Source organism: Lactuca saligna, chromosome 8, assembly GCF_052625555.1.
Source record: "Lactuca saligna cultivar CGN05327 chromosome 8, ASM5262555v1, whole genome shotgun sequence".
NCBI classification, from domain to species: Eukaryota; Viridiplantae; Streptophyta; class Magnoliopsida; order Asterales; family Asteraceae; genus Lactuca; species Lactuca saligna.
In genome coordinates, this window is record NC_136424.1 from 286,078,434 (window position 1) to 286,102,124 (window position 23,691).

Genomic DNA, 23,691 nt, shown 5'->3' on the forward strand with positions numbered 1-23,691 from the left:
CAAATAATACTAGCATATTGTGCCTAGGGCTAACCCCCGGGTCTTCTACTCATAACTACATGGGCCGGCATTGTGGCCTTAGACCCATTCACACAAAGGGAAACTCACCTGCATTGGCTGAACTTGCTGATGATCTCACTAATTGCTGCCTGACAACTCACGGAACTTCTGCTCCCTTTGCTCCCCGAACTACCAATATCAATGCAACACTGAGTCTAACTGACCCCCGAAAGACAACCAAGTCCACTCTGGTCCAAAGTCAAAGTCCTGGTCAAAGTCAACCTTCCAGGTCAACCCTACTCGCCGAGTCAGTCCATGACTCGCCGAGTCTACCGATTTCTGATTCCAGACCTATCCAACTCACTGAGTCTCCACCTGACTCACTGATTCGAGTCACAACTCGAAGGGTTTGGGGTTTCGTGACCTGAATCGCCGAGTCCAAGGAAATCTTCATACGACTCGACGAGTTGTTCATCCCACTCGTCGAGTTTCTCCACAACTTCATGCTACTCGTCGAGTCCACTCAAAGGACTCACCGAGTCCCTTCAGTTCTCCTTACATGCAGAGGATTTTTGAGTCATGCATGGACTCCAAGCTGTAGATCTACCCTTCCCAAGCCTATTCCACACGTAAAGTTGCAAACTTTACGTGTAGAGAAGGAGATCTAAGCAAAACATGTCAAAAACTAGGGCTTAAGGCAGAAAGACTCCACGATCCACTCAAGGGCTGATACTTTACGGAATTATAGACCAAAACAAGCATGGATCTGAGGTAGCAACCTCAGATCTGGACCTCAAGCTCGAGATTGATTTCAAACATGGCTTAAAAGCCCCAAAACTCATAACCAAGGAAAATCTGGAGGAGAGAAACGACTTAATACCTTCAAATGCTCTGAAATGATCCCCAAACTTCGGATCCAATGCCACTCCTTGATGCTTCAAAGATTCCCACTTCTTCTTCTTCCTTTAACTCACTCAAAAATGGCCAAAAGCATGAATGGGCACAATGGAGGCTTAAGGTGCGGCGTTCTGGGTGAAAGGGGCAGTAAAGGAACCCTAGGTGAGAGAATGGGACGTTTAAATAGGCTCTAAGTCCCGATTTTAGGGTTTTCCCCGCACAGACCAAACTCGTCGAGTCCCTTTGGCCGACTCGCCGAGTCGGTCACTTATTCCTCGACTCGGATCCCGCTCGGACTCGTCGAGTCCTTCCTTGGACTTGCCGAGTCGACCCTTAAATTAGGGCTTTTCTTTCCTTTCTTGGCCTTTGAAACTTTAGGTGTTACAAATGGAGGGAATACGAGTTCTAGGGTTTTTCTGAGGTTAAGGATGAGCATAAGGAGGCTAAGGGGTGAACCAAGATGTTCCTTATATAGTGGCTGACCCTAAATTAGGGTTTGGAGTTTCTGAGAGTACATTGGGCGTACTCATCCGGCCATCCCGCATACATCACACCATTACGCTGGGTGTACCCAGCCAGACTTCAAAACACATGCATGCCATGCATGCATGGGACCCTTTTTTCCACTTATACCACAAAGAGCTATAAACAATGATCAACTTCAAAACACCGCAACTCCTCTAATCTAAACCCGTTCCCAAATAACTTTACATTCATACGAGGGTGACGAGAAGCCCAATGCTTCTAACACATACACCAACCCAAAACCTTCTCGGATGAAACTCATTTCTCGTAAAAGGACCAGAATTACCCTTCCTCTTAAATCTCAGGGACTCATAATTAAACACTTAAAGAACGGGGTGTTACATCGATCCCCGAAGCAAGTCCCGAAGCTCGAAGATCCTGAGAAGTGAAATTCCCAAGCCGAAGCTCTGCCTGCGAGAAGACGGTTTTTGTGAAGATCTTCCAGATCTAACGAAGAATATTACTTTTGCAAGTCGTAGTGCTATCCGAGCATCATCTAATCAAGTGAGTGTGTAGTTACTTTCTTCTAACACATAGATATGAAGTATTTGCTATGAAAAACGTGTTATGTGTTTATATATTGTTTGTTTATTTGAGATGGATGTTGGATGAATGTTTTATACAGGTTTGTATATGATTTGAACTATATATGTAATTTATATCTAGAAATATGTTGGGTAGAACATGGATAGATGGAATAGTTGGTGTGTGATGAGAGATGGTATGAGTAAACCTTGGTGACTATGAGACGTAGCGCCTATTGTATAAACCTTGGCGACTATGGAGTTAGCGCTTATTGTACAAACCTTGGTGATTATGGAGTTAGCGCCTACTGTTAAGTAAACCTTGGTGACTATGGAGTTAGCGCCTATTGTATAAACCTTGGTGACTATGGAGTTAGCGTCTATTGTTAAGTAAACCTTGGTGACTATGGAGTTAGTGCCTATTGTTAAGTAAACCTTGGTGACTATGGAGTTAGCGCCTATTGTTAAGTAAACCTTGGTGACTATGGAGTTAGCGCCTGATAGCTATGGATTTAGTACCTGATAGATAAACTTTGGTAGCAATGGACTTCATGTCAATTCCTTAGGTAAATCCTTAGGAACGAATGAATAAAGGATAGTTGATTCTTAGGGTAAAACCTTAAGAAAAGAAGAAGATAATGGGGATGGGTAATTGGGTTGATTGTTTGATGATTAAATATAATAATTATATTATTGTGGGTTGAAAACCCTATATGCTCACTAGGCTCCCAAGCCTGACCCACTCAGTTTTCTTTGCATTACAGGTAATGGCACAAGAGTATAAGTTGGTGGACTTGACGAGATATTTTGGATTATAGATCAGTAGTTATAAATAATTGTTGTAAGGTCTATTTCATATTGTTTATGCTTTTGGTCTGTATCGGAACATAACATATCGAGATTTTGTTATTTAATGAAAATACATTTCTTTAAAGAAATGCTTTGATAAATTCTTATCATATTTTGTTTTGGGAACAAATTCCACAACTGTTTTCTTTAAAAGATTACTCTGATTTTAAAACAAAGCATAAAAAAATCGGTCTTTTATGGCCGTGAAATTAAGGATGTCACACCAGGCAACTCGTCGAGTCCATGCATGTCTAATTGTCGGGAAACCCCTAACTGACTCGTCGAGATGTCTTACAGACTCATCAAGTTCATGCAGAAACCCTCAAAGGCTAATCTTCATCGGACTCGTCGAGTTGGCCATGCAACTCGTCGAGTCCCTTCATTCCTTTCTCCATTCAGATGTCTATAAGCCACCCCAAAGCTCCATATTGCATATCTAAGCTCCTAGGGCATACTTACTTTACGTACATGCAAGGCGCTAAGGGCCAAAATCAAGCTAAAGAAGAGGTTCAAGGTGAGGGAAAAGGCATTATCTTGCTAAAGGCTGAAGCTTTATGACTATAAGGACCAAGATGAGCCTAGATGTGAAGTTGCAACTTCAGATCATGCCCAATACCCGGAATGAATCACCAACATGCTAAAATGGCCCTAATCTCAAGCATGGAGAGATCTAGCTAAAAGGAGGTCAAGGTAATGACTTGTTACCTTCAAAATGATGACAAGATGAAGTAGATACTGGATCCACAGGCTTCACTTCGTCCCAATTCGCTATCTCCTCAAATCTCTTCAAAGAATGCACCAACAAAGCACTTTTAGCCTCACAACACTCAAGAACAAGATCTAGACTGGTTAGGGTTTCTCTCAGCCGTCAATGGGGTGGTGAACGACTGAAGGAAGGGACTTAAGGTCCTTTAAATAGGGTGTAAACCCAAAAAATTAGGGTTTCATCCTCCAGCTCCAACTCGTCAAGTTGTATCCTCCAACTCGTCAAGTTGGTCACTTAAGACACGCGGCCAAGTTCGTTCCTACTCGACTAGTTAGGGCATCCAAATCGTCGAGTAGACCTTTCAAAATGAAAATAAGGCTGTCAAGTTTATACCTGAGAGTCGGGGTGTTACAATTCTCCCCCACTTGAACTAGACTTCGTCCTCGAAGTCTGCTGCGGTGAACAACTCTAGGTAATGCTTCCGCATCTCAGCCTCTGACTCCCAAGTCCACTCAGATCCCCTCCAGCGCTCCCATTGTACCTTTACCAAAGATACCTCCTTGTTTCGTAGAACCTTCACTTTCCTCTCCAGAATGACCATTGGCCTCTCTACGTAAATCAGGCACTCATCAACCTGTATGTCATCCAATAACACTACTGTCTCCTTATCTAATACACACTTTTGCAATTGTGACACATGGAAAGTGTTGTGGATCTGACAAAGCTCCTCTGGTAGCTCTAGTCTATACGCCACCTTTCCAACCCTGACAATGATCATGAACGGTCCGATGTATCGTGGACCCAATTTTCCCCTCTTCCTGAAGCGGATCACACCCTTCTAGGGCAAACCTTCAAGAGTACCATGTCACCGACCTGAAACTCCAACTTTGATCGGTGCCTGTCAGCTTAACTCTTCTGCCAACTCTGTACGGTCTGCAACCGCTGTCTGATCCATTGAATCCTCTCGGTAGTCTATAGAATTCCCTCGGTCCATCCCATTACCCTGTGACCGATCTCACCCCAACAGGGGGAGAGGGGGGCATCTTCATCCATTCAACAACTCATATGGTGGGGCACCAATATTGGAATGAAAGCTATTATTGTAAGAGAACTCTACGAGGGGTAGATAGGAGTCCCAGCTCCCACCGAAGTCAATAACGCAGGATCTCAGCATATCCTTGAGAGTCTGTATGGTCCACTCACTCTAGTCGTCTGTCTGTGGATGATAGGTTGTGTTGAAATACAGACGCGTTCCCAGTTCCTTGTGGAACTTCTGCCAGAAACGGGAGGTGAACCGAGCGTCACGGTCCGAAACAATAGAGACTGGCACCCCATGGAGGGCAACGATCTCGCGGATATATAAGTCAATCAGCTTCTCGACCGATAAACTCTCCCATATCGCTAAAAAGTGGGCGCTCTTGGTCAATCGATCCACGATGACCCAAATAGCGTCGAAGCCCTTGTCGTCCTCAGAAGCTTGGTGATGAAATCCATCGTGATTTGTTTCCACTTCCACATGGGAATCTCCAGGTGCTGTAGCTGACCATGCGGCCTCTGATTGTGACAACACTTAAATTAAGTCAACAATCATCACTCACAAAATTGACGACATCAAATGTAATAGGCTTGATTTGTAATAATTAGCAACTTTTAATGAAAATATGATTTCATTCTCTCTCTCTCTCTCTCTCTCTCTCTCTCTCTCTCTATATATATATATATATATATATATATATATATATATATATATATATATATATATATATATATATATATATTTCATAAAATAATCTTTCAATCAGTTTTATCTAATTACCTATCAATAATATTCAAATTTATATTTTAATTTAATTGGTACAAATATTGTAAAGAGTATAGTGATTCAGTTGGACCACGAAATATATACTAGATATAATATTTAAGTTAGTAATTATGTGATTGAATTAAAATAATAATAAATAAATAAAACATGATTATAAATAATGTATATGTTATTAAATAAAGTAAACAAACTAAAATGAAAGATACGACTACGTGTGGATCAAACAAGTACACCACTCAAAGTTGAATTAAATAAGTATTTAAGTTATGGCTCATCCAAAATAAACATACGTAATCCATTCGTGTCAATTTGAATGATACACGTCGGTCAATAGAGATATTTGCATGTTTTTAGTGTAGTGTTAAATTGTGGGATATTCTCTATAATTTATGGAGTAACTAAGCATCTTCAAAATTTGAGTATAAATAGAAACGTCTGTAGCAGTTTTCTTTTCTATGACACAATTGAATCAACAAAATACCAAGGTTTCGAAAAATAAAAATTTTAGAAAGAAAATATTTTGGGAGTGAAATCAAGCAGTTTTTAAAAACTTTTGGCTTTTATTTCCTCAAAAACTAAAGTTTAGAAAAAAAAAAAAAAAGAGTTTTTGAAAAGTAATCACAAACACCACCTCATTATAGATAGATATCATTATAGATAGATATTAGCATACATCATTTTAAAAAGAAACATCTATTTATATTTTTATTTTCGTCAAAATAAAAATTATCATTTTAAATATACGCTCATTTGAAAACAACATTTTTACTTATTGGTTATTACAATTAGTAAGTTTATTTAGTAATATTGTGATAATAAAATTGGAATTAGTAAGTTTATTTATTAATATTGTGATAAACTGATAATAATGAATAATGTGTGTGAAAAAATAGAATAAAAATTACTTATTGGTTATTGCACCGACAAATCGGTAGTTGAGAAACATTTACAATAGAGATTAGAGGTAGTGAAGTTGGCAACATATATCCAGACAGAGTTTCTTTTATGGCTACTCTTCTTCAGTTCCAGTTCCAGTTCCAGTTCCATTCTATTTGTGAGAATTCTCTGCGGAAGCTTAAGCGAAAGCCACAATTCCGGAGAAGCGCCAATCATGGGTTATTCCGTGTATCTGCTGGTGAATCAGGAGTACGTGTGATTCTGATTGACTGATTGTATTTGGGTTTTTATGGATTTGTTTAATGTACACTGAGTAGATGTAGTGTGTTGTTGGGCTGGGCAGATACAAAAGACAACAGAGGCACTAGTTGTATCCAGAAGTCCCGGCGTATTGGATCATGTTTTTCTGAATTTATTCCGCAACAAGATGGTGCAGGTAAAAAAAAAAATTTTAAAAATTGGGTCTAGGAGCAGCTAGGAATTATGATTTAATTTAACAGGAAGTTGGATGGGATTCGGAGAAGGCGGGTTACGATGGACTAATAGACGTAGCCAATCGTCTTATGCTTGCCAGAACCAACTCTCAAACCCAGGAAGCAGCGGTGCGTGCATCTGATTCATATAACAAGGGGAAAATAATTTAAATATCCTTCTTAATCGTTTAAAATATCATATATATATTTTTTTTAAATATTTTACAATGAGTTTTTCTGTTTTGAGATCATTAAAAAGAAAATTGCAATTGACCATATAGCCATTACCTTCTCAACTGCAGACCTTATGCTAAGTTGATAAGTTATTTGCTTCATAGGATTCTGATTAATCTTGGCAGGCGACGTAGATGAAGTGATCTTGTGTTTTATTAACACTAAATGTTTGACACATTTCCTCAGAGTCAGAGAGCAACACAAATATCTATACACGCAAATTACATTAGAGAAGTTTTTTCTGTTTTGATAATAACTTGTTAATTGTGAATTGAGTGGTATTTTTAGGAGATGATAAGAATGGGATTTGAAGGATCAGTCAACAAGAGCGATGTTGTTGATGTAGTGATTCTAGATGGCAAATCTTATCAAAACCCAAGACACAAACTACACTGCCCCACCAGGTGAAGGATTCATCCCTGGTAAAATTGCCCAACACCATCTATAAGATATCCTTCCCCTAATCAAAGAATCTTTACTTCACAAATAATGTTTAATACACAAACAAGTAATGGCTGATTGGAACAAGAAAGATGCCGAGAAAGCTAAAAAAAAGAAGTAGCATTGAGGTTAAGAGTTCATCCCAGCAGGTAACGGCATAAGGTTGTTATGAACTGGTTTGTAATAACAGTTTCAATAACATAAAAACAACCAAATGATTCTTATATTGATTGAGAACACTCTATAACACCCAAAAGATTACAAGAACAAAGGATAGGTTAGCTGATTTCACAAGATAGCCAATCTCCCACTGGAAATTATTCCAGATTTCACAAGATAGCTAATCTCCCACTGACTCTCATGCCCACTACCCTCTTATACTATCTAACATAACAAACTATTAATATAAAATGCCCAAAATGCCCCTGATTCCTCCTTGCACTAGTAAGATGCTCTGCTCTTTATGTGTTGATTTCCCAAACTACCCCTATCTAAAATAACATGATATAGTGGATGCGTAACAAAGGTTAATTTTGTTCTTGCACTTGAGAAAGCAAGGGCAATATCGTCCAATTACTTTTTCTTTTAATTTTAATGATTCCAAAACAGAAAAAATGATTATAAAATATTAAAAATATATATATTTGGGCAAATATGATATTTAAAGGATTAAGAAGGGTAAATATGATATTTTGACGTTTAACAAGGGCGTTTACAAAATCCTCCCTATAATAATTATAATCAATATAATATAATATAATTCTACCAAAGTAAACCCGTAACCAGTAACCAATGTCGTCTCAGGTTCGCATATTAAGATCGTTATTTCCTCCGTTGTTGTTAAAGCTCTACAAAATCCTCATTGCGCCTCTTGCTCAAGGAAAAGTGGCTGCTGTAATGGTTGGTGAGTCACTTTTTTTCATTAGAAAATATATTATTAAAAAAATTGTTTTTGTTTGTTTTCCAGTAAAATCACATAAAAGATTATATATATATATATATATATTGCGCTGAATTTGCGATCATCAAATGTTGACTGTGGTATGTATGTATGTATGTAATGATCGGTGAGTGTGTTTTTCTGGAAGGAAGCAAGGGTGACTGCAGTATCTTGTGAATGGCTGATGGGTAGTTGCAGGGTTAACACTGTGGATCTTGGCGATGGATCTTCATTGCCGAGTGGGGTGAGTAACCACAATTTCTAGTTTTTCAACTTCCGATTTTACGTGCGTGTGGTTTTTACATGTCATGTGATGTGGGTGTTGAATGTTGATGATGCCTACATGTACATGAGCCATGACACATTGACATGAGACATGAGTGTAGGTGTTTGTTGAAAGATGCAAGTATCTAGAGGAAAGCAAATGTGTGGGGATATGTTTGAATACATGTAAACTTCCTACTCAGGTATAAGGTGCTTTGAGTTTCTTTTATTTTAGATTTTAGAATAGAAGTGATTTGTGCAATGTGACAGGCCTTCTTTATGGATCACATGGGAGTGCCGCTAGTTATGGAGCCAAACTTTGATGATTATAGCTGTCAGGTAAATGTAAACAACAACACTCACTGATTATGTGGAAAACGGATTCATTAGATTTACCATATAATATTGCACATGAATGAATTAATGTCAGACAATTATTATTCGAGGACGTGCAGTTTAAATTTGGAGTTTCCCCTCCGGAGGAGGATAGCAGTTTGAAGGAGCCTTGCCTGGAGGTATGTCCCAATGCCATCCGCCGCAGAACAACCACAACACTTGAAAACAAGTGCCCAAAGGCATAAACCATACTGATACCAATACCATGTATCAAACTAACATCTATCTATCTAGTTTTGAGAGCATTCAATGTTGATGTTTGTTTGTTACAGACTACTAAAATGAAATGTATATTTCCTCCCTTTACCCCATTACTCTGTCATTTGTTAAACCTGATGAATATGGTAAAGGTAAAGGCAACATAGGAATTGGGGGCTTCCCTCCAGAAGGAGAATGGTTGTGATAATGTGTTGGGTTATCTTCTTAGCATTTCACCCCCTCCCCCATATCCCAGCACACAGTCCAGTCCAGTCCAGTCCAGTCCGCCCATCTCTAAAGTCTTAACTATTAATCTATGACTATTACCATTCATCACCATTTCACACTTCACCATTGTATTTGTATTTGTATTTGTATTTGTACTGTAGGAAGGAAGGAAGGAAGTTGTCATGTCATATGCAAATCAATTTCTAACTCAATTCTCCTCTCTAACCAATGCAAAATACATTATTTAAACTTTTAACCAACCTATCACTATGAATGATGGATGTCTTCCTAGTATCATACTTGCTCTCAATCTCATACTCATATTCTATTCTCCTCCTACATCTCTCAATAATTCATGCATGCAATTTACAAACAAAACACTCACAGGTTACATTATGATTACTTTAAGGTAATAAGGTAACATAACTTGACCCCTCTCTATCTGAGGCCCTGACAACTACCACTACCACCAACCAACCAAGAAAGAAAGAAAGAAAAAATCTTTATATCTATAATATATCGAAATCGAGATCCACGAATGAATTTAAATAAAGTTGCAAGTAGAGTAGAGTACATATATCATATATGACATACCATATAATGAAACTAAAAGTTGAGGTTTTAGTCAGTAGTCACATAACAAATAAAACATACAAGTTCTTGAATTTGACTTGAGCTAGCTAGCTAGCTAGCGGTCCCAACCAGAAGGCCTTCTTCTTTCTCTGGATGATCTGCTGCTGCTGCATAAAAGTACAAGTAAGTCTCAAGTATTATAAACACATTTGGATTGGTGAAGAGTAGGTTGAATCACTAACCTCTCAGAAGTCCCCTGCTGCTGCTGCTGCTGCTGTTCTCTGTTGTGATAAGTTGGCATGGGGATGGGGGGAGGTCCACCAATGGAACCACCAGAAACAAAGCCAGGCAATACCATTTTCTTGCTCCCCTGATTTCTAGAATTATTGGATGCAGCAACAAAGCTGCTTTTGAACTGAGCCATCACTCCCGTCCTAAGGGAATTAACAGCTGAGCCGCTAGGAGGAGCTGCTTTGGGTTCTGAGCTGTATCCTATCCCCAAACCAAAATCCACACCCCGCACACCTCTATTCCCACCACCCCCACCCCTTCCTTTTGCCCTTTTGCCCCCTCCCCCTGCAGCACATATTCATTAAACTCATCACCATCATAATAACTTCACCCCATCACTTCAACAATGAATAACCTTATTCCTTATTATTATTATTAGATGCCATCTTCCATAACACACACACACACATACACAAATTCTTTTATGCAAGTAAATCACACCCAATGTAACGAAAGATTAAGGGGGAAAAAACATACCTCCTTTTCTAGCATCTCGCTTCGATCTAAACCTCCCATCCTAACAATTAACAGATCAAAAGGTGCTATGAGTTGTACGGATTTTTCATAAGATGAACAGGACAGCTAATGTTTCTGCCACCATATTATTATATTTAAGTGAAATGAGACACACATGATACAAGATGAGGATGGATACCAATTAAAAGCATGTGAATGTGGACACAAAGTACAAACAATATGTATGTCTATAAGTCTGTCCAATTGCAGCTAGCTTGTATGGGAGCTCTAAAGACAGATGCATTTCTTTATATAAGAGAACAGAATTCCCTCTCTAAAATCTAAATACATTATTATTTACATGTGCAAGCAATCAAGAGACAATTATGTATGTGAAATACACAAAAGATCTTCTACTTGATTATGATTAGCAGTCAACACTAATATGTTATAATTTCTTCTTTCAATTATTGTGTTTCCTCCTAAAGTTTTTGGAAAGCAGACTGCTAGGTCATACTATATACATAGTTGCCCTTTTATTGTCAAGAAACCTCCTTGCATTCCTATACTAATAGCTTCTAAATAATGAGAAATGGTACAACTAAACCATAGGAACATACACCGAGTTGACTAAAAGTACATCCTAAAGTTCCAAATGCATATCCTAAAGTAGGCAAAAACATTTGTATCTTCCTAAAATAAAAGAAAACCAAGAACTCAACATCAACTATATAGAGAGGAAAAAAAAAAAAAAGGTATTACCTTCATAGCAAGGTCCATAAGTTCCATGGACACGTTTTGACCAGCTGCAATCAAACTGTTAACCAAGTCACTAGCAAAACGAGCCTCCTTATGTGTGATGAGAGTGTAAGCAGTCCCATCTTTATCACCAGCACGTCCTGTTCTTCCAATTCGATGCACATGCATGTCCATGTCTCTAGCTATATCAAAATTAACCACAGACTTAATTGACTTGATGTCAAGACCACGAGCAGCAACATCAGTTGCAACAAGAACATGATATATTCCAGATTTAAACTTGTTCAATATCTCCATACGAGATGCCTGGTCTTTATCCCCATGAAGAGCAGCAACTTTAAACCCCTTCCCGGATAGCTGGCTTTCTATCTCATCCACTGTTGCCTTTTTTGAAGCAAAAACCAATACGTCACCATTATCAATCAGTCCCGGTAGCTTTTCAAGCAGCCACTGCAGTTTATCAGTATCTGCAGGAAGTACTTGAACTTCCTGTGTGATATCCTCATTTGCCATTCCAATCTCTCCAACTGTAACTCTCACTGGGTCACTCAGTATCTCCCTGGCAAGTTTTTCAATTCTGCGGGGCATTGTTGCTGAAAACAGCAATGTTTGGCGATCTGGTCTGATCTGACCTACAATGGACCTTATCTGGGGTTCAAATCCAAGGTCAAACATCCTATCAGCTTCATCAAGGACCAAGTAAGTAGCTCTTGACATTGTCACTGCTTTCATCTTTAGCATGTCTATCAATCTCCCAGGTGTTGCAACAACTATCTCGCACCCTGACTTCAGTTCTTTAAACTGCTCAAGTTTTGACATTCCACCATAAACTGCACACACACGAATACCATTGGCTTTTGCAAATTTCTTGGCCTCCAGATATATCTGATGTGCCAGTTCTCTTGTAGGTGCACAAACTACTCCGATGGGGCCCTCTTCTTTAGCCAGTTCAGGTTGATCCATAATGTGAACAATCATCGGAAGGATGAAGGCAGCAGTCTTCCCTGAACCAGTTTTTGCAATGCCAATGATATCTCTCCCAGATAGCACAATTGGCAAAGACTGACACTGTATTGGAGTAGGTTTTTCATATGATTGTTTTGCTATAGCTTTCATTAGCTCTGTAGAAAATCCAGCTTCTGCAAATGTCTTTATTGGTCTTGGAACATCAAAACCTGAAACACGGATTGCTAAACTTTTCTGATACTCAGCAACATCCTGTTCGCTCATACCTGGCATGGAAGAAAAGCACAACCATAAATAAAATAAAAAGCTCAATCATGAGGAACAGAAACCTGATCATTTAACTAACCATAAAGACAATGAGGTTAAGGCAATCAACAATTCCTTTATGTAAGACAAATGATACATTCAATTCCTGCTGGATTGTAGCCTATGTAGGTAATTAATACAGTCTACAGCCCAGCTACTTTGCTTCTGTACTGTTAGGTCAGGATAGATTTCTAGTTCCCCTGGCCAAGATCAGGGTTCTCGTTTTCTGTCAACTAATTCTATTCACTGCTGCTCTATTTACGAATACTGAATTACTGAATAAAAATCAAGTTGGCTGAAAGTTCTCTCTAAAGTCTAACCTATCATCCTGTTAAGGATAATCATCCTGGAAGTGCTTCCCAAGACATCATACTCTTCATTTGGTTAGATGCATTCCATGTTTCTAAGGGCATGTGCTTATACAATAAACAAAAAATGAATACAGCATATTCAAGCATTGAAGATTAGGTGTTCTTGTCCTTCCCCAACCCAGTGCATAGCATATTAGAGAAACGCTAGGATAACAGAAGCATTGAAGTGACAGTAAAACATAATCCAGGAAAAATAAACTGATTATATATATATATATATATATATATATATATATATATATATATATATATATATATATATATATATATATATATATATATATATACCTGATATGGATGGTTTTTCTTCGTAGAAATCTTTGTTAAACGGTTCGTAATCAATGGAACTGTGATCCAGAGCAGCAATAGGCTCAATCTTCTTCTTATCGAGAACTATAGGATTATCATCTGAATCATATTCTAACATTCCAGCATCAACCGCCTTGGCAGCAGCATAGACCTCCTCATCTGAATTATAACCAGCGTGAAGAGCTTCAGATGCCAAGGTCAAACCCACGTCCTTCTTCGCTCTCAAAAAACTCTCCATCGGATCATCCTCCTCGTCGTCCCTATATTTATCCGCCTTCTCCTTCGCCTTCGGAGGCGGCGCTGCCCTCATCTCCTCATGAATCCCTTCCATAAAGGCGTCAAGCGGGTCGATTTCGCCATCATCTGCTCCGCCTCCTCCTTCGTCGTTATTGGCCGCGTTGTGGCTGGGATCTTCATACTCAATATTGTCGAGGTCGGTGTCTTCGTAGTGATCATGGCCACCACCACGAGACGAGGGAGGAACGTAGAGCCGCTGGGGGGCCTCAGGTCGCTCGAAACTATACGTCGATTGTTTGTTTATACCGAAGCCTTCGAACCCAAACTTTCTCTTGGACATTGAAACCCTAGACTGTTCTATTGCATTTACAAACAAAAAAAAAAGTGTTGCCACTAAACCCTAACTCTGCTGGGTTTATCGGGGTTTTTAAGTGGTCGGAGATAATTTTTCAGGTCTGTGCAAATTGCTTGCAAGTAGGGTGATGGTGACGACGATGAGATTTGCGCCGAGGATCCAAGGCGAAGGTCAATTGCTTGGTTGTTCGTTAAAAAATAATTTCAGAATATATTTTCATTCGAGTGTTTGAGATTGAAGGTTTAAAAAAAAAAAAAAAAAAAAAAAAAAAAAAAAAAAAGTTATATTATATTGAAATATAAAGGTGTGTTTGGGAAAATTGGAAAGTATATGGGGTCAATGGAGAGTGAAAAAAAAGAGTGTTTATTCCTAATAAGCTAAGTTAAAGTCTTTTGATAAAAATTTGTAAAATCAGTTTATTATCGTAGAAATAAACTAATAAGCTAATTTTAATAAGTATCTTTCTACTTGTTTATTGTATATTCCATCACAATCCTTACCGTAATAAGCTAACAAGTTATAAACTAATTTATCCAAACACCATTTGAATCATGAGGGTGTGTTTGGGAAAATTAAGTGGTACTACAGTTGTCAATTGTTGATACGACACGATAAAAATACACGACACAAAATGAAATTCGGACGAAACTGAAATTCAAATTCGTGTTCGTATCAAGTGTAAAAAACACGATGTCGTGTTTATGTTCAAAATTCAACACGAAATTGACACAATTTAGCATTTATTTGTCTGTTTTCCGTGTTATGTATGATTAAATATTAATTAAATAAAGTAATTGTTATATTATGTTATCTTTGTCATGTCATGTCATATTTGTCGTTTTTTAATTAGTTTGCTTTTGTGTTAGTTAAAAAAACACGACATGTGTTCGTGTTACATAAAACATTTTCGTGTTGTGTCGTATTAGACAAAAACACGACACAATGACCCAATTTACCACCCATAAGCGGTAGACGGAAACCGGAAGCTGAAAGTTATAGTCTCTAAATATTATTAAAGGAGAACCCTTAATTCACCAATGAAACAATCAGGACTCTTGATTGTATCTCAATCATATGATTTTCACCCTTAAATCAAATTGATGACATCATCTTCTCCAAATAAAATTCAAACATTTAATTAGAGAATCTTTAAATTTAGCAATTACATTTCAAACACAATTACATTTAATTATAGAATCTTTAATTATAGAATCTATTCATACTTTCTAAAATATATTTCACAATTCGAGCATAATTACATTTAATTATAGAATCTTTAAAATCAGTAATTATGTTATCAATTGAAGCATATCATTCTATTTATATATGAAGTATCAGTTTCTCCATAAATCTGGCCAGAAACAAGAATAGCCGCCCATTTTTTCTCCTTTATTTTTTTTCTTTTAAACCAGAATTCCCTAATCCTCTTCATCCTCATGTCAATGGTTGTGCTTCAATTAATGTTTTGTGTGTTCATAACAGAATGTAGCACCATATGTAACAGCTCGGAATTTCCAGGTATTTATTATTGACATATTTTTGGAAAAATGTGAGTGGACTCGGCGAGTTGGAGCTCAAACTCGCCAAGTAGGATCACGATTTTGGACGCGGGTTCGCGTCTGGACTCGACGAGTCCACGCTGTGTAATGAAACCCTAATTCCCAGGGTTTGAGACCTATTTAAAGGGCCTTATGGCCATCATTTGTGCTCACCAATCCATAGAGAGAAACCCTAGAGTGCTTGAGCGTTTTGAGAGAGAGAGGAAGCCATTCTTGACCTTTGTGGTGTTGTTTAGCAAGAAGAAGGAGGTCCTAACCAAGAGGAAGCAAAGGAGATTGCTATACTGTGGATTTGAAGCATAGATCATCGCACTTGAGGTATTATTTCAGCTTATCTTCTGTTTTATGAAGTATATTTGGATTTAGGGTTTCTTGTGGCCTTTGTTGGGTTGATTTGATGCCCAAATAGTCCCTTTCTAGTGATGAGGCCTTGGATCTGGATCCATAGAGGTCCAGAGAGCCTCACTCATCAAGCTTTATGAAGAGTAATGGAGGTTATGACCTTGAGTTGTGGTATTTGGGGCTAAATCATCATATATGGTCATATAGATGTTGTATGTACATCAAAATAGTAACTTTACGTGATAAATAAGCTTGGAAGGACTGAATCTATGAGTTAGTGGAACAGATCTGACCTTAGGAGTGAGTTTGAGTCGTTGCATGGCATGGACTCGCTGAGTCCGAAGAACAGACTCGGCGAGTAACATGAAGATTGCCCAGCACCACTCAGTGAGTCAGGGAGAGTCAGAGTGGGTTGACAGGTAGACTAAGTCAAGCTGGGACTCGCCGAGTTGTTCTTGAGACTCGGTGAGTTGAGTCGTGGAGGCCCCACAACTCATGTCAGGTGGAACTCGTCGAGTTAGGAGAATACTCGACGTGTCAAGTGAGGATCCCAGGGAAATCAGTGTATGCGTTTAGACTCGCCGAGTCGCTATAGTGCACTCGCCGAGTCCGGTCAAAGTTGACCATTGACCATTGACCAGTGGTGACCTATATTGACTTGTTAAGGGATAGTCAACCTTAGTTGGGAAAGTGTTAATTAGAGATGTATTGTGTTATAGGAGGACTATAGCTCGGGAGATCGAACACTAGTGATTTCAGGGATTTACGAATTACCGAGATACGCGAGGTGAGTCTTCTCACTATACTTTACCTTGAGTAGGTAAATAGAGTTATGTGATATAGTGCTTGTATGCTATATTTATATGTTATGTGTTGCGCTGCATTATTCTTTGTGATTTATGTTGTGCATGTTTACAGAGTTAGAACCTAAGGGTTCACAGAGTTTGGGTGCACGGACCCACAGAGTTATAGCCTCGAGTGGCTAATATGTGTTATATGTGGTATTTTGGAGAACTCACTAAGCTTTGTGCTTACAGTGTTTGGTGTTATTTGTTTCAGGTACGAGTAACAACCGTGGGAAGGCGCCGGCTTGATCAGTACACACGCATGGGATTTATGATTTTGAGATCTTTGGATTTTTGTATTACTTGGATTGAATGTTCAAATATGGTTGTTTTATGAATATTAAGTGAATTATGTTTTATAAAATTTGAAAATTTTGTTTTGAAATTTACGGTGTTACAAGTTGGTATCAAAGCCTTGGTTTGAGGGATTCGGGTACACCTTCGGGAGTATTTGAACTCAAACTGAGGATTTGGAAAATATTTTCAAAAAGAAAACCAAATTTTCTAAAAGTAAAAGATTTCTAGAGAAATTCAGAGGAGAAACGTGTGTACGATCAGTCAGCGCCCGAACGGTGATTTCCCAAAATACCCTTATATTATATGTTTATGAGATTGTTATGATGTATTCTCTTGCAAAAGTAGGCTAGGTATTCCTATTAGGACTAGAGTGCCCTGATTTGTGATGCCTTAGCCTAGGGAGAGGTGAGCTACTATAAGATGTTTGAGAGAGAATAGGTAGCAGCGAGGAGCTTATGAGAGATTTGTTAGAAAGTGATAGAGTACTTGGAAATTGGGATTCGAAGAGGAGGATTTGGGGTGTATACTGAAATGGTGTGGACAGTAGTATTGGGCCCGTACTACTGAAAGCACCGGGGTGGTGTACGGTCTGAGTAAGAATCTTCGGAATGCCAAGGATCAAGGAGGGATGAGTTGTCGAGTGTGAGTATGCTCGAGCGGATTCTAATTTATCATATGTTGTATTTCAGAGGTTGATCATGGTGAGGATACATCATATGCCGGAGGGCGTCGGGGCTAGTGATGAGGAGATCCGTCAAATCATTCACGAGGAGGTGGCTGCGGTCATTAGGGCAGAGATACCAGAGATGTTCGGGTCTATTAAGACCGTGTTGATTGAGACTTTCGACGAGCGTTATGCTGCTCTTTCTGAGGCTGCTGTTGCGGCGGCCACCGCAGATGTTGCTGCTACGAGGCCGCAGGGTGGTGATACGTTGCTGTTCCGGGAGTTCAGCAACACGAAACCACCAGAGTTTAATGGGACCCAGGACCTAGTGGCGGCTATGAGATGGATTTCTGACATAAAGGGGTGTTTCTTCACTTGCTCATCTCCTGAGCATTTGAGAGTACGATTCACGCTGAACCAGCTTCGCTTGGGAGCGAAGGACTGGTGGAAGTTTGTGACAGCACACTTTTTGTTGGATTAGTGTCTAAGTCCATAACTATTTTGGTATGTACTTGACCCGATGGTGCATGGTCCTTTTGGGTTACCTTCACCAAAGCAACTTGATTGGAGAAATAAATAAAGAGAGAGAGGTTATTATGATTTATTAATATGTTATAAGAATAATATATTAAAGGAGAAATCATATTTGTTTAATTAATATTGGTCAATAATTAATTAGGAATTAATTTTGTGATCAAGTGTAATTAATTAAACGAGAGGGGCTGATTTGTAATTATGTGATAGTTACAAAATAAGGTAAGGATTATCTTAAATATAGGGTGAATGAATTTAAGGAGATAATGCCTTAGAATTCGACTAGGATAAGGGTTTCTAAGATTTATCTTATGGTTACTTGGTGGGCAAGCAACTAGATAAGGATAATGACTAAAACCCTAATCTTTACACCTATATAAACCCCCTAAGGCTCATGAATTCATCTAAGCCTTCCCAAGAAGCCCTAAGGACGAATTCCTACCTCTCTCCTCTCTCTTTATACCTTCTCCATTTGCCCTTGGTGTTTGTAAGCCATTAGAGGAGTGACACTTGTGACTCTAAGCATTCTAAAGTCAATTCAAGGAGGAATTGGGATTGTTATTGCTACATAACAATCAAGGTATCATCTTAAACCTAATTATATGTTAATATCGATTTCCATATGCTAGAATTAGGGTTTATAGTCTTGGATTCAAAGCATGTACAATAGAGAAACCTAGATCCAAGCATCAGGGTTTGTATGAGCACATAGGATGTCTTATGATCAAAACCCATCAGTGGTATCAGAGCCTAGCTTGGTTTCAATTGTATTGATGCATTGTATATCTAAAAAATTCGATTTTTTGGTGTTCTAGAGGTTGGACTCGCTGAGTCCATAGCTGAACTCGCCGAGTCCAGGGTGACTCGACGTGTCCAGGCTTGACTCGACGAGTCAACTCGTCAGATAGTGCTTATCTCGGGATTTCTTGCTGTTTTTGCATATGGATAGTTACCTTATCATGTTGGATCAATATTAATCCGATTATATGATATATTTGACTATATTTTTGATCTAATTGAAGATATTTATCAATTAATAAGATAATTGTTTCCTTATAAGATAATTGATTAACTATTTTGGGTCAATTGATAAATTGTTTTGCAAGAAATCATTAAACAAATCAAATATGGATAATTATGTAATTAAATGTTAGTTTAGATTATTATTTGATCCTTGTTGTTATGAAAAGTTTCATATTTTACCCTTTAGGTTTTATAGTTTAAATTTGAACCCAAAGGTTTTGTTGTTTTGAAATTTAAATAATTGAAACCCTAATGTTTTTGAAATGTTTCAAAACTTGCCCTCAAGTTTTGGAATTTAAAAGTTGATTAAAAGTTAATTAGGAATGTTAAATTCTAAAACCCTAGTAATGTTTTGAAAAGTTCAAATACACCCTTATGGGTTTATTAATTAATTACGGAGTATAATTAAAAGAGACTTAATAAATCCATAAAAGTCAAGGTTAACCATTTAATTGAATTAAAAGTGTAATTGTTAAAGTTAACCACCTAATATTTTAAAAGTGTAAAAATGCACCCTATACTATATATAACATTAAAAGTCTAACATTATATATATGTATGAGTAAAAGTCAGTCTTACCGTTAGTAGGCCTCATTCACGAAGCTGGTCTATAAGGGGTGTTTAAGGAAATTGCCTATAAAATGGCGATTGAATGGGTATCCACTCTTACCCACCGCACTTTTCACTAGTGGAGGGTCGTTAGCCGAACGGGTAGGATAGGACGAAACCTTCCATTATAAGTATAAATGAAATACAAAAGTAACTAAATGTTTTTACAAATTCCTAATCTTAGTTACTTAGGCAAAGTGAATTGATGCAATTCCATGAAATTACACTTTGTGCCCTTGCGAAGACGTTAGTGGAGCGTGCGTGGTTTACCGGCACACTAAATGGTTCTAAGCAAAGGTAGCAAAGGGTGACTCAATGTTTGTCATAGTTCGGTGGAGCGTGTGTGGTTTACCGACACATCGAATAGGTGACTATAACATGTGAGGGCACCATGTAACTTTGCATGGTTATTCACACCCGCTTTGTGATCCTCGGCATCCCAATCACAAACGAGAGGGGCATATCGAGATTTAAACATGCCATTGAAATGTTCAATGAATCTCAAAGGATCTAGGAGTTTTCATAGATTTAAAACTTAAATTTATTTTTTCCGTTTTTCATGGTGGAAATTAGTGAATCGTCATTCAGTTACTTTCAAATATTCTGCAACTAGATTACGGCATCCCTTTTCTAGGTTGTAGCATATTGTGTTGGGTCCTAGCCTTAGTATCTCATTTGGGTGATTTACTAAGGACTCAATCAATCAATCAACTAACTTGAATTTGTTTCTCCCGTTTTGTAGATGTCAAAGTTCGACAACTATGGTCTTCCCAAATCCCGTGGAACAAGCATTCCACATGAAGATGATATTCCACAATTCGATCGAGGAACAAGAAATCATGCTTCACTTCCTCCTCCTCCTCCAATTATTCTCCCTAACCCACAAGATTGTAAAATTGAAAGGTTCAATATCACTCAAACTCTTTTGGCAAGTAAACATAAAGAAGGAAAGTCGGTGTGTGCACACGTCTTAGGGATGAAGTCACACATTGATAGGTTAAGAATGATGGGATCCGTTGTCAGTGAAGAGATGGCTGTTGATTGGGTTCTTGATATGTGTATTTTTATATATATTTTTATGCACTTTATCTTAATATTTTGGCCTTATTTATTCTATTTTAGAACTAAAAAGTACTCATAATACTTTGAATTATGTTTTGCAGCTATTCGTTGTCGATAAAGCACAAAAGAAAAGACTGAAGCGGAAACCGGACTTAGGAGCTAAAGGAAATTAAATATTCTGAAGAAGTGGGTTACGCCCCGCGTAACTTCGCATTACGCCCAGCGTAGTGCCCAAAAGCGATGTACGCCCTGCGTAATTAAAGGGTACGCGCCGCGTACTGGGTGGCCTTAGATAACTTCAATCGCGTAGTAATCCTATGTACACCCCGCGTAATCCTATGTACACCCAGCGTACTTAAGTCGGCTACAAAGATTATAAAAGTCGATTTTCAGCTAACCAGATGGGGGGATTCGACTTCTAACCTAATTTAGCCGACAATTAACTTTTGTTAAGCCGTTTTGAGGGTCTAGAAGGCGGCCGGAAGGCCGTTAAGCTAACGGGAGCGGAGATCGGAAGGGTTGGAGAGCGGATACGTGTCGGTAATCCTTTGGGCTGTTAACGTGACCATGATTAGCATTCCATTATGTTACTATTCTGTATTTAGTTTCTGACTTGGGTGTAAAAACCTTTTACTTTGTGTTTATGATTGAATGAAGCTTTAATTATTAGACTAATTGCTATATTGAATAGTTTGTTTGTGTTTAATTTATCTTGCCAAGCTTGTTAAAAGATCCTTGTGTATTAATGATGATTATTTTCTGTTAATTGTTAAGTGAATTGAGTTGTATGAACATATGCTTGATTGCTTGTCTCTTATGACTTTGATGACCATCGAGATTATAAGACTATGAATAACGAATGTGAAACTAGGATTAACTTGGGAATAAGTAAGTTAATGTGTGAGCCTTGTTTGATGACCATCAACAAGAGGTTAATTGAATGTTTAATTTGGTTAACTATATTTACAAGTCTTGCTTAATACGAACTGAACACTAGGAAGCATGTTAGTTTAATCAATTGATCACTGTTTGAATTGACTTGTTTGCTAAAGGATTAGTTATAGTGAACGCGAATCTAATCATTTTAGGAATCGGTGAACATGAATAAATGAATTTGTGTATGCAATTGTCTATCTTTTTAAGGTGGAATTTGTCTAAACCAAAGTACCTGAAGAGATTTGTTTCCCTGTTAGTTTATCGAGAGTTGTTAATTAATTATTAGTTTGAGATTTATTAATCTATTTCTTTTATTCTTTTCGTGTGACCTGTAACCTATAATCAAATATATTAAATTAATCCACCGTTCCCTGTGATCGACACCCGACTTACCTAAGCTATACTATAATCTGACTAGGTACATTGCCTATAAGTGCATAGTTAGTCTAAGTTTGTTAGGTTATAAATATTAAAATTAATGGGTACTCGTGCACATCAGTTCTTCAGTCACTTCCTAACTCGTATAGTGAGTTCGTAAGAGAGTACTATATGATGAACCACGACGTGACCCTTATTAATCTCACCTATATGCTTATTGCCGCTGAATCAGCAATGGTTTGGCGCAATAGAAAAGCAATGTTGATTGGTGAATCTACCTTCGAGACCACTATGGATGTAGACAATGGCAATGAAAGACATGCAATGATCGAAAAGTTTGATCATAAGAGAAAGGCGATGTCTGAAGTAGTTCCATGTGTTGTTCCAAAAGAGTCAATTTGCTTTTATTGCCAAGAGAAGGGGCATTGGATATGAAGTTGCCCGATTTACCTAAGAGATCTAAGAGATGGGAGAGTCAAAAGTATGACTACGCTTCAGGTAAAATCCACTATCTAACTTCGTTAAGTTCCTATTCATTGATTCAAAATACATGATGTGATAAGATTTCATTTGAATGTTTTTGCAGGATCGGTGAAAAGAAAGGAAGCTTGATAAGAGAGCAAGATGAATCTAATCACAAGAGATGGATCTCGATCACATGGACTTGAAGATTGGATTTTGAGCTTAGATAGTTATGATAGTGCTATTAGAAATTTTCCTTTTACATAGTTTTCAATAGATTTTGCATTGTAAGGACAAATGTTTTTTCGCTGCTTTTATAAATAAAATAAATTTTGACTTATTTATTTATTTGTTTACTTCCTTGCAATGAAATCATTATGAAAATTGATGTTTGCATATTTCTACAACGAATGGATATGATTCTTAGTTATGTTATTTATGGAAATGTCGAGAATTTACCAAATAAGGAGAGTTTTTCATCGCCCAAAGTTTCAATTGGACAGAAATTTGGAATCACGCAACTTGGTTGCATAATGAATGAGAAATTTCATATTTGATAATTAGACTAATTCGTTGACAAAGTGTCAAGTGAAGGACTAGGAGATCGAGTACACAAAGTTGTGTGTTGATCAAGTTCACCATAAGAGTAACAAAAATATTCGTCATGATTTACTAAAGGTTTAGTAAATATGATTATACTTACAAGATTAAGTGTAATTCTGAATTGATTAAAGGGTTTAGATCAATAGTAGAACGAATAAGAAGAATCAAGTAGGCAGAAAAATAAAAGTTTCTCCATTCTCAGAAGAAGGGAGAGAAGCTTTTATGCTTTATGATAGGTCTTAATGATTAAGAACCATATCTCAATTGATCCTCTAAGTGAGTCTTAGTACAATTGTATGTTTAAGAAGAGGAATCAAGGATTGAATAAATGGTTAAATCAAGAAGTCCATCATACTTCGT

At 37.8% G+C, this 23,691-nt stretch overlaps 2 protein-coding genes across 7 annotated transcripts; one reads left to right on the forward strand and one right to left on the reverse strand.

Annotated features, from left to right (window-relative positions):
• Nucleotides 1–6,263: 6,263 nt before the first annotated feature.
• Nucleotides 6,264–9,386, forward strand: LOC145011983 (beta-carotene isomerase D27). Of its 4 annotated transcripts, none has more exons than XM_078970745.1 (8): nt 6,264–6,469; nt 6,564–6,656; nt 6,721–6,822; nt 8,173–8,272; nt 8,461–8,552; nt 8,695–8,775; nt 8,843–8,911; nt 9,003–9,386. In XM_078970745.1, the coding sequence occupies exons 1-8, from the start codon at nt 6,329–6,331 to the stop codon at nt 9,030–9,032; spliced, it is 708 nt and encodes a 235-aa protein (XP_078826871.1). In that variant the 5' UTR covers nt 6,264–6,328; the 3' UTR covers nt 9,033–9,386. The 4 variants fall into 4 exon arrangements, with proteins under 4 accessions (XP_078826871.1, XP_078826870.1, XP_078826873.1 ...); XM_078970744.1 differs by having other exon boundaries at nt 9,028–9,386; XM_078970747.1 differs by having other exon boundaries at nt 6,336–6,469; nt 6,538–6,656; nt 9,028–9,386.
• Nucleotides 9,387–9,911: 525 nt separating this feature from the next.
• On the reverse strand, nt 9,912–14,229 carry LOC145011982 (P-loop containing nucleoside triphosphate hydrolases superfamily protein). Of its 3 annotated transcripts, none has more exons than XM_078970742.1 (5): nt 13,405–14,229; nt 11,477–12,705; nt 10,736–10,775; nt 10,210–10,543; nt 9,912–10,128 (listed from the first exon to the last, which is right to left on the reverse strand). In XM_078970742.1, the coding sequence occupies exons 1-5, from the start codon at nt 14,000–14,002 to the stop codon at nt 10,083–10,085; spliced, it is 2,247 nt and encodes a 748-aa protein (XP_078826868.1). In that variant the 5' UTR covers nt 14,003–14,229; the 3' UTR covers nt 9,912–10,082. The 3 variants fall into 3 exon arrangements, with proteins under 3 accessions (XP_078826868.1, XP_078826867.1, XP_078826866.1); XM_078970741.1 differs by having other exon boundaries at nt 9,912–10,131; nt 13,405–14,228; XM_078970740.1 differs by having other exon boundaries at nt 9,912–10,134; nt 13,405–14,228.
• Between the last annotated feature and the right edge of the window lie 9,462 nt (nt 14,230–23,691).